Raw genomic sequence first — 10,152 nt, 5'->3', positions numbered from 1 at the left:
CCCGCCGCGCACGCGGCCGTCAGCCGCGGGCCGCTGTCCCTCGTGTCGCGCCCGACGATGACGCGCGGGCCGCCCTTGGCGCCGGGCGCGGCGGCGGGGGCGGCGGCGGCCTCGGGGGCGGGGGGGTGCGCGGCGAGGATCGCGGAGAGCTCGGATGCGACTTCCGAGTCGGTGGCCGCCTGGGCCAGGCGGGTGGCGAGGTCCTCCCAGGCGGGCTCGAGCATTTCGCCAGAGGGGTCCACCAGCTTCACGCCATTGTCGCTGTCGACATTGTGGGACGCGGTGATCATGACGCCGCACGCGGCGCCCGTCGCGAGCGCGCGCGCAGCGATCAGCAGGCCGCAGCGGAAGACGGTCGAGTCGAGCAGGGACGCCTCGCAGCGGAAGCCGGCGGTACCATAGGAGGGGCGGAACGTCGCCTGCTTGGGGTGCTTGGCGGAGGCCGCCTCGATGGTGGCGGCGTCCATGGCGAAAGCGGCGGCGGCAGCTGTGGCAGACATAGGGCGTGCCGAGGCAATTCGGGGATGGCGGGGGGCTGCGCTGGGGCGACCGATGTACGGTGAGCTGGGCGTGCTACGTCGAGGGGCGATCGCCTGACAGGAAGCGTCTGCGGATCGTGAGCGTGGTCGCCCTTTGACGAACGAGATTTTATGTGCCACCCTCAGGATGGGCCGGCCGCTGCTGCTGGCGCTGTGCTGCGGTGCTATGCCAAGCAGTGTATGATCTCGCGGAGCGCTTGCTAACGCAGGAAAGCGACGCGGTTTGACAAAAGATAAAGCGGGGAACGTCTCGGCATGCGCGAAGAAACACCGTCGCAAAAGGCCCACAAGGAATTCCTAGCGAGGCACTGGAGGTCTTTGCCCGGGACGGCAAACTCGTTCGGTGTGCGGTATATGAAAGGAAGGATCAGACGTCTTCACCTCCTTTTATAGCATCTCCCGCGATTTAGTTCTCTTATTGACCAGCATCCATCTCGCTGTTTAAAAAAGCTGCACTGCTTGAAGGACGCTGCACTGGCGTATTTTAGGGACATGCAGACATCTCCAGACCGCCTTGGTGGGCCCTCAGCTCAAGAAGGGGCGGGGCGATTGCTGCTGCGATGGGCCTGCTGACCCAGTGCACCCAACACAACCTCGCCTGCAGTCGCATCCCTACCTGGGAAGCTGGATTCTCCAACAGCGAGGATGTATGGGAGCTCGCCGCTGCGGACGTCGTCCGCATCGGCGTCGCTCTTCAAGTCATCAGGTGCGCCCTCCGCTGGCGCTGCAGCGGGCAGCGTGCTGCTCTCCCAACACACCTTTATCACGCCGAAACACACAGTTGAAATGATAGGCAAGCAGCAGTTGCCGGGCAGACACATGTGCACCATGTGAACATTGTCAAGGTGTCGGCAGCAACATGCGAGCTGACGACCAGCAACTCGTTTGCTTTTGGCAATGCACCACACGGGTGCAGGCCCCACAGCCAAGCTGGAGCATGTCGCAGAGCGGTTCTCGGCGTTCTACAGCGATCTGGAGCAAGAAAAACAGGTGGCTGCCCGCGCGTGGGTCAGCGCACTGTGCTGCACTTCTGCGGCACTGGCGGCCGCCTGCCTTGCGCCTGCCGCACCCCCTTCTATACCTGCCCTGGCACAGCCCGCCGCTGCTCCGCCGCGAACGCTGCGCGCTGCTCTGTACCTCGTAGCAACGGCGAATTGCGGAGGCGTCGCGGTATCAAATCCTGGGGGATTCCCTAGTGAAGCTGGAGAAGAGCTTGGAGGCGGAGGTCAAGCGGCGCGCGGAGGCGGACAGACAGATGCAGGTGGGGGAGAGAGGGAGAGGGGCGGCGCACGACTGAGCTGGAAGCGGGATCGGCCGCTTATGAGGCAGCAGCTGCTTGCAGTATGCACGTGCGGTGTTGCACCAGCACCGCTGGCTCAGCCCTGGCAATTGACGTTATGCATGATTGCGTTCTGGTGCAGTCACACTTTGAGGATGAGATCAAGAGCATCCAGGACCGCGTGGCGTCCAGCTATGCGGAGCTGACCAGCAGCTTTCGGACCAGCGTGGAGGGGCTGGCGCGCACACTGCAGGACCTGCATGCCATCGTCAAGTGAGAACGTGTGTGTGTGTGTGTGTGTGTGTGTGTGTGTGTGTGTGTGTGTGTGTGTGGTTTGCTCGTGCGCGTGCTTGTATGGGGAAAACGTGTGTGTATGTGTGAGGTCCAGAGACACATCAAGAAAGACATGCAAAGGGGCTGCGTGTGCATGCGCGCGTGAGCGCGCGTATGCATATGTGGTTTGCTTGTAAGTGTTTACGCGCATGTGCAAATGTGTGTGATTGGATGCTTGCGGATGTGCATGTCAATGGGTGTGTCGGGGGCAAACTAGGGGTGCAGGCAAGCCGGGAGCGCATTTTGTGGGAGCAGCACCGCGACAGCTCCTGGCCCCGCCCGCAGGGAGGAGCGGGAGCAGCGGCGGCAGGACATTGAGCACCTGGCGGCGACGCTGGTGGGCAAGGTCAACGAGTGCGTCGGGGCACTGGACGAGGGTAAGCGGTCCTGCATGGCAGGGTGGGCGGCACGAAGGTTCAGCATTGAGGGGCGGGGTGGCAATTGGCAGTGGTGGGGGGGCCTGGGTGTCAGTTTAAAGTGAGCTGGAGTGCAGGCACGATCAGCTGGAGTCGAAGGTCTGGGTCGGGTTGAGCAGGGGAGGTTGAAGCGCATAGGATGCTCGGCATTTTGTCTTGAGTGTGGGCTGCAATGCACAGAAGTCTTGCTACTTGTGCGCAGCACTCGATCAGAAAGTAACCAGCATCACACGCGCGTTTGCGAACGCGCACGCGCCCACACACATGACTGCTACCCATCAGAGCGCGTGTCTCGCGTCGAGGCTGAGACCAAGACGGTGCGGCAGGTGGGTGCCGACCTGCTGCGGCTGCAGGAGCGGCTCGAGGCGGAGAAGGGCACGCGCGAGTCGGAGCTTGGGCAGCTCAGATCTGAGATCCACGAGGTTCTCGGGAACCGCAACGTCACAGATGAGAAGTTCCAGGTGGGCACATCTCTTGCGTATGAGTTTGGGGGGTGCTTTTGGGCAGTGTCAGTTGTGATTGCATTGTTTGGCAGCACAATGCTGTTTTGCAAAGGGTGAGGTGGGTCGAGGACAAGAGCAGATGAGTGAGCGCCGGATGCCGGTCGGCTGAGCGGTCGAGGCGCACTCTGACCGCGCTTCCCAGGCGGTGGTGCTGGAGGAGCTGGCGTCCCTGAAGGGGGCAATGGCGTCTGAGCGCGAGGAGCGCGTGGCTGAGGACGATGAGGTGCGCATGGCGCATGTGGGCAGAGGGTTGGGTTAGGCACTCACGTCTAGAGATCCTGAGGGTTGCCTGGTGAAACCGTGCTGAGTGTGTGTGCCTGTGATGCATGTGACAGGAGCATATGCACGTGTGCGCATGCGGTGTAGGGCTCTGCGCAACATGGGTGATGGCCGCAAGGCACGGGTGTGTGCATGTCTGGCAATCAAGAAAGGGTTTGTCTCCTAATCATGTTGAGGCTGTCCGCATCTGACCGTGCGCCCCGCTCATGCTCACGGCTCATCTTTCCAGATCATCATGGCCGTCAACGACTACACAAAGGCGCTGCAGGACGGCCTGCGCATCGTGGCAAACACCTGATGTTCGCAAAGCCTTGCCAGTGTGCGCACGCCCCCAACCCTGCGCTGCCATGGAGTGCGGCTGCACGGTATGCTGGCTGGCTAGCTGGTGTCAGGCTCATTCAGTTGCATCCGCATGACTCACTTGCCGCAGCCTGGGCACGGCACTCCCGAAGGCAACACCCTCGCCCATTGTCGTCGACGTTCTTTGCCGTAAGCAACCAGCTGACTATTGCTGACTTCCTGACTGACATTGGCTTTTGTTTGGCGTCCTGGTCTGTCGTTCCGCACCCCCACAACTGCTGGCACTGCTCTGCCTTGGTCCATGTGTTTACACCAAGGGTCTGTCGGCAAACACCACGCGCCCTGCGCATGTAAAGCTTGCGCTGCTTCCTTGGCCTGGATGCAAGTGGCTGGTACTTGCGGAAAAAAATGTCTTTGCGGACCAGAGCGATTGAGCCAGATCATAAGTGCAGAAAGGTGCCGCGAAGCTCACACAGTCCATGCCAAGGGTGCAGGTGCTGTGACATCAATACCACACAGTGCAAGGCGAGTAATTGGATGGAGATGTAAGGGGGTGGTCGCGGCAGCTGGACAGGGCGTGCGTTGGGAAGAAGTGTGTTTGCGTTGCAGGTGGCGTTCATGCCGCGAGCTTCTTGGTGATCTCAGCCAGGTGCTTGCCCTGCGTCAGGTGGAAGGGTTCCACACAGCGAGTTGGGTCGGTCAGATGGCAAGACCCTCCATACGTTCAGTGATGCACAAATGTGGCGCAGCCAGCTGGGCCCGGGCACGCATGTGAAGCCCTCGTTCCACGGGCAAGCAGCAGCATGTGCCAGCAAGTGTGCCCCAATACGAGCACGTGCACAGACATGCACAGATTGCGGGCGCCAGTGGACAGTACGGCTGTAAGGGCCAACCTGGTGCTTCGCGTATGCCAGCTCGAGCTCCGACGGCTTGCGGGAGCCGTCGGGGCCCGCCAGGGTGCTGGCACCCCAAGCGCTGCCGCCCTGGCGCGGGTGAGGGGTGGGATGGGAGGGGCGGCATGCGATGCTCTTGTCCGCGCCTGGCGGTTTCACGGCTACCAAGAACTGCAGGAACAGGATTGGTGCCACAGCTGCTGCCCCAGCTTCTGCAGTGGCTGCTGCCCCAGCTGCTGCGAATTGCATGACACGTACGACGCTGCCCTGCACAGCTGCTTCAACAGCCACTCAGCACTGGCCGCACCTTGGGCACAGCGAGCTCGTGCATGCCCTCGCCAAAGGTGTACCCCGGCGCCACGAAGATCATGCCGTGGTGCACCAGGTGCGTCACTGACGTCATGATGGTCGTCTCCTCACCGCCGGCCTGGGTGGCTGTGCTGGTGAACATGCCGGCGGGCTGCGAAGAGGAGAGCGAAAAAGGGGGGTTCGTGTGTGCAGCAACCAGTGGGTGTGCATGGCAGGTGTGCATGTGGCGCGTGCTGCACACTCCGCGAGCTGCCAGCGTTGTGCGGCTACCACCCTCAGAAATTGAGGGGGCACGCACACCCGTATTCATAGAGAGCAGCGGCTCAGCAGGAGCAGCTCCTCACCTTGCCGGCCAGGGAGCCCTTCTGCCAGTGCCCGCCGGTCGCGTCAAAGAAGGCCTGGGGCAAACGAGTTGGAAGGCCGGTATATGGGCAGGCCTGCAAATGCCATGCAAGTCAAACAAGAATTTTCGTGCACTGGAAGCATCCAGTCAGGTGAAGCCCAATTACCATGCATGTTTTGGATCTGTTGACGCGCGCTCTGCTGACCCCGTGATGAACCCTGCTGACGGATCATGCAGCCGCAACTACTGCGTATTGCCCGCATCCATCTGCCAAACTTGCACTTTTCTCACAAGCACGCCTGCGCCGTGGGGCCCCACCTGCATCTGCGCAGGCATGGATCCGAAGCGGGTGGGGAAGCCGAAGGCGAAGCCGTCGGCCTCGTCGATGGTCTTGGGGTTGACGACGGGGATGTCTTCCGGCTTCGGGGCTGCATACATCTTGGTCAGCACCTCGGCCGGCAGCGTCTCAGCAACCTGGGATTATTTGGGTTTTTTTTGGGGGGGGGGGGGAGAGCATGGCGAGCCCCGGTCAGCGAGGTTACAAGACGGCAAAGCTGGGGCCAAGCGGTGACTCCGTGTTTGCACCATATACCTGGGGACCTGTGCCGCGCTGATTGGGACGGCTCCCCGCATCGGCGCAGGGTGGGACGAGGGCGCGGGGTTTGAGGTGACAGATGCAATGCGTGCGCTGCGCGCCGCACGCCGCGCGTCCGTCCTGGCGTTTGCCTGCTGCCCCCCGCACCTGGAACAGGACACCCTCGACGCCCTCAACGCTGTCGACGCCCTCTGAAGTGGTGGGGGCGTGAGAATGAAATTGTGAGGGCGTTGGGGCCGTGAGCAGCGCGTGCGGCAGGGCGTAATGTTGGCTGGCAGGGCCACTGTGCGAAGGCCCGGGCGCGAGGGGGGGCGGGTACAGGCGGGCATGCACAGGTGTGTGTGGGAAGGATGTTTCTGCAGCCGCCGCTGGTTGCGGGGGGGGCCTGACTCACCCTTCAGCGCCCTGGCCAGGGCAGTGATGTGCTGCGGGGTGCAGGGTGTGCGAAGGGCGGCGCGCGCTTTGTATGTGCTTTGAAGGGCCACGGCCAGCACTCGTTCAAACCTGCGACATCCAAGCTCATTTCAAGGCGTCAAGTTGACCGTGCGTATCATGGGACGCGGCCTCACCCCATAGGTGGAGTAGAAAATGATGTACACCTGCGGCGGGCGGGGTGGGGACAGCGGCGTGCACAGTGTTGGTACCAAGCCATAGATACCCCAGCCCAGAGCAGCTTCCTGTTATGGCAGGCTCGCACATGGCACCCTCAGAGCCGAGAAATGGCGGACAGCAGCTGGAGCAGTACAAAGGTATCTTCAGGCACCCACCTTCTTGGTGGCCATCTGCAGATGTTCAGCGCCGCGTGCGATCGGCGTAGAGGGCAGGGATCAAGGGGGGATCAGCAGTCCTAGATGAGGCTGTGGGGACCCAGACGACCCACCGGCAGCCTGCCAACAACACCGAGGCCCATGATGGGCGTCGCCCCCACCGGCAGGCGGTCAGTGACGCTGGCGCGGCAGCGCTGCATTGCGCAGGGACAGTTGCACACCTTGCCGTTGGTTTGTACGGTCTCGACGGGGCCGGCCTTAGGTGCTGGGGCTGCCTGTGCCTCGCTGGGGGTGATCTGCGCAGTCCGTGGGGCTGACTGAGCACAGCCGGCACCTTTTCCCATGGTTTGGATTCACAATAGCTTTGCATTAAAACAGCGCTTGGCCTAATTTACAGCAAAAAACGTGGATGATGAAGCTGGCGGTCAACAAGCACGACGTTTTATGAAGCGTGCTGAAGCGAGGTCACTCAGCGCGGTGTGCCAAGGAATCAATCGATGTGGTTGTATTAGCATATTATCGTGCGAAGTTGGCCCACCTGACCCGCGAATGAGCGAATGACCAGTGGTCGCAACCAGCGACTGGTGCATGCTCACAAACAAGGGCTTTCCCGGGACCTCTCACCAGGTATGGTAATCCACCCTCCACTACCGTATACTCATCATAGTAACCGTACATCACAGCAACAGAACGGTGTGTTCCCTGTGCGTGTTCAGTCAAACATCTATCAGGCAGCCCGAGTGAAAACAGCAGGTGCACTCGAATAAGCGTGAACCTCGTCGGGCCAGATGCACGCAGCTGGGTCGACAACACGTGCGTAGTGACACTAAGTGCGTGTCTGTTAGGATGATGGCATGCCAGAAGATGTGCCGGTTAGCTAAGCTTCAAGTTGGTTCTCAGTTCATGTGTGCTGCTTTCACACCACACCCATCAGCGCGGCATCTGCGTATTCACAGCATATTAACCAGACTGTGAGGCACCTTGCAAGTAATGTGGGCTGCTTGTTCAGCCACATGCAAGTTTCAATTTAGGCGCTCACTTGAGCAGGAATGCATGCAGATCATCTAGCCTGCAGCAAACCGGAGCCTCACAGTGCCGCCGGGGCATGGCAGAGCTCAACTCAGCAGTACATCCTGCACGACAGCAAATCACACCACCTCTAGCCGACAACGGCCACTTGCAGTGTACTGTACCTGTTTGCTGGGAGGCGGTTTGAGCAGTTCTACGACATTGAGGCCGTGCTAGCCGAAAATCCAGATATTCCTCATTTCCAAGGGGCAGGCAGAGGCTAACAACCTCAGGAACTAGCTGTTGAGCTGCGCTCCGGTCAGGTTTTCATGCACTGAGCCATCAGTGCGCAGACAGCGCCATATTGTTGCATTGTGAGCGGCCGGCTTTGGCTCTGGGTCTATCAATACAGGCTTGCCCATCTGATCACAGCAATGGACACACGCGCAGGATCGACAGCCACACTCAACCCAGGTGTGCCGCAGCCATGCATGTCCACAGAAGCAGACAGCAATTGATTGCATGTGAGAAGCAGAGCATTTGATACATATGCCATCAGCATGCATCTGATCCCTGATTCAAGTGCAGCGGCGCGTTGCGTCCACGGGTGGTGACCAGGCACAAAGTGGCGAGTGGAGCCAAGAGCGGGAATCAATGCAAACGTCTGCAGCGGCAGCCAACGAGCATTCAATTCGTATTCAAAGCATCGTGGCCGCTCCTTGCTAGACAGCGACGCCCCTTTTCGAAGCAGAATCCTTGAGTGCTCCTGCTCACGAGCCTGTGGATCGGCAACGCGAGCCGCACGACCCTAGCTTTCAGTCCAAAGAACTTTCAGCTATAGTACGACTAACCGAATCATGTCATTTGTGGGAGGCCGCCCCAGGACGGGCGCGGCTCTCCCTAGGTGAGCGGCCTCCATTGCCTTGCGCACGCCGCAATATAGCGGGAAAAGGCTGTATATTTTACCATCAATATGTAGAAAGCACAAGGACACGCGACGAGATAGAGAACCTGATCTCCGGCCCACTCGCGCCCTCCTCACGCCCATTTTCTGATTTATATCGCTGCACAGATGTGAAGAGCGCCTTAAGTGTGGAGCCATGCGCCCCATTGGCATCCACCGTGGCTTGACCTGCATGCGTCGCACGGTGCGCACGCGGCGTGTGTGGCGCCGCTGGTGATGTGCATGTCCCATTGACAAACATGCACACAGGGAAGGGATGCGCGGTTGCGAGTCCAAAAAATGCAGCTGGAACCCTATGTTTCTCTCGTCTGCCTCCCCATCCCCCGCATGCGGTATGCAGACTGTTTCATCGCTGGCCCCGTCGGCGGCTGCTATTGGTGGCGTGCAGCGGCCGGCACCTGTGGCAGTCTGTCGAGTGTGGCAACAGCATGGCAGCAGCAGCAGCAGAAGCAGCAGCAGCAATAGCAGCAGTCCCATGAGTGCCAGCACCAGCTTTGGCACCAGCAGCAGCAGGCCTGTTAATGGGTGTAGCAGCACCTGTGGCGGCGGCACCTGGGTCACGCCCAGCTCCCCCATCCACTCCCGCAGCCACGCCCCCGCCGCGCTTCCGCCAGCAGCATCAGCCTCCCAGCAGCAGCACAGCGCCCATCTAACAGGGCAGCAACAGCAGCCACGGCGGCGGCGGCGGCGCGGCGAGGACGCCGTCGCGCGCGCGACGTTTGCTGCCAACGCCGGGGACGACGACGCGCTGGACCGGTCGGGTTTCGTGGAGGGCATCACCGGCTGGCGGCGCCGCTGGACTGTCGTGCTGCTCTGCTTCGTCGCTTTCATGCTGTGCAACATGTGGGTGCTCTCCGGACGCGAGGCGCGGCCAACGAGCATGCAAAGAGCCATCGCAGGGTTGGGCTGCGTCGATAGGCGAGGCGTGCGTGTAGTCGCACCCCCTCGCGCCTTTGAGCGTCCCGCCCGCGGCCACTCCCACACCCCTCTTACCCCTTGCAATAATCCTGGCGCGTCCCCGCAGGGACCGCGTCAACATGAGCGTGGCCATCCTGCCAATGTCGCAGCAGTACGAGTGGAGCAGCAAGACCGTGGGGCTGGTGCAGTCGTCATTCTTCTGGTAAGGGCGGGATTGCCCTCAACTTTGAAGTTTTGTATCCATTTTTTGTTTACGATACCCTCAATGGGTTTTGCTACGCGTTTGCTTCAGTGCTGGCTGACCTGCAAGTTGACAGCTTGCAGTTTACCGGGCTCCGAGACAGAAAATCAAATACACAAGACTCACCGCTCTCCGCCCCCTCGCTGCCTTTTGCAGGGGCTACCTGCTGACGCAGGTGCTGGGCGGCATATGGGCGGACAGGTTTGGCGGTAAGCTGGTGCTGGGCATCGGCGTCTTGTGGTGGAGCCTGGCGACGGCGCTGACGCCTGTCGCCGCGTCCTTGGGGCTGCCGGCGCTGCTGGTGGCGCGGTGCCTGATGGGCATCGGGGAGGGCGTGGCCATGCCGGCGATGAACAACATGCTGTCAAAGTGGGTTGAGCCATTAGCTTGCTGGCGCGCCTTTTGGGGGGGGGGGGTTGATATTGGAGGGGTGGCGGGAGCAAAGGGGTAAGGGAGGAGGGGTGG

General features: G+C 61.1%; 4 protein-coding genes across 4 annotated transcripts in view; 2 read left to right on the top strand and 2 right to left on the bottom strand.

Moving 5' to 3' along the window:
• Positions 1-12: 12 nt before the first annotated feature.
• On the bottom strand, positions 13-500 carry MNEG_6281 (hypothetical protein; the record flags this gene model as incomplete). Its single annotated transcript, XM_014045249.1, has 1 exon — positions 13-500. A coding segment is annotated over one exon (488 nt), but the record flags the coding sequence as incomplete, so codon positions are not given.
• A 684-nt stretch (positions 501-1,184) lies between these two features.
• On the top strand, positions 1,185-3,647 carry MNEG_6280 (SF-assemblin; the record flags this gene model as incomplete). Its single annotated transcript, XM_014045248.1, has 8 exons — positions 1,185-1,245; positions 1,456-1,529; positions 1,684-1,800; positions 1,961-2,091; positions 2,437-2,528; positions 2,850-3,028; positions 3,213-3,293; positions 3,579-3,647. The coding sequence occupies 8 exons, from the start codon at positions 1,185-1,187 to the stop codon at positions 3,645-3,647; spliced, it is 804 nt and encodes a 267-aa protein (XP_013900702.1).
• A 618-nt stretch (positions 3,648-4,265) lies between these two features.
• Positions 4,266-6,571, bottom strand: MNEG_6279 (Uncharacterized protein; the record flags this gene model as incomplete). Its single annotated transcript, XM_014045247.1, has 9 exons — positions 4,266-4,307; positions 4,543-4,632; positions 4,850-5,002; positions 5,196-5,249; positions 5,513-5,668; positions 5,937-5,980; positions 6,184-6,214; positions 6,359-6,388; positions 6,557-6,571. 9 exons carry the CDS (start codon positions 6,569-6,571, stop codon positions 4,266-4,268), a joined length of 615 nt encoding a protein of 204 aa, XP_013900701.1.
• Positions 6,572-8,862: 2,291 nt separating this feature from the next.
• The window catches only part of MNEG_6278 (putative anion transporter 2), a gene marked incomplete at both ends in the record, with an annotated part of 4,251 nt that continues 2,961 nt past the window's right edge, over positions 8,863-10,152 (top strand). Inside the window, 3 exons of the mRNA XM_014045246.1 lie at positions 8,863-9,371; positions 9,553-9,648; positions 9,844-10,056. Of these exons, the coding sequence (XP_013900700.1) occupies positions 8,863-9,371; positions 9,553-9,648; positions 9,844-10,056 (818 nt within the window). The remainder of the gene's footprint in view (positions 9,372-9,552; positions 9,649-9,843; positions 10,057-10,152) is intronic.

The sequence above is a fragment of the Monoraphidium neglectum genome (genome assembly GCF_000611645.1).
Source record: "Monoraphidium neglectum strain SAG 48.87 unplaced genomic scaffold scaffold01006, whole genome shotgun sequence".
In the NCBI taxonomy this organism is placed as follows: domain Eukaryota; kingdom Viridiplantae; phylum Chlorophyta; class Chlorophyceae; order Sphaeropleales; family Selenastraceae; genus Monoraphidium; species Monoraphidium neglectum.
This window is presented reverse-complemented; position numbering and strand designations above follow the sequence as displayed.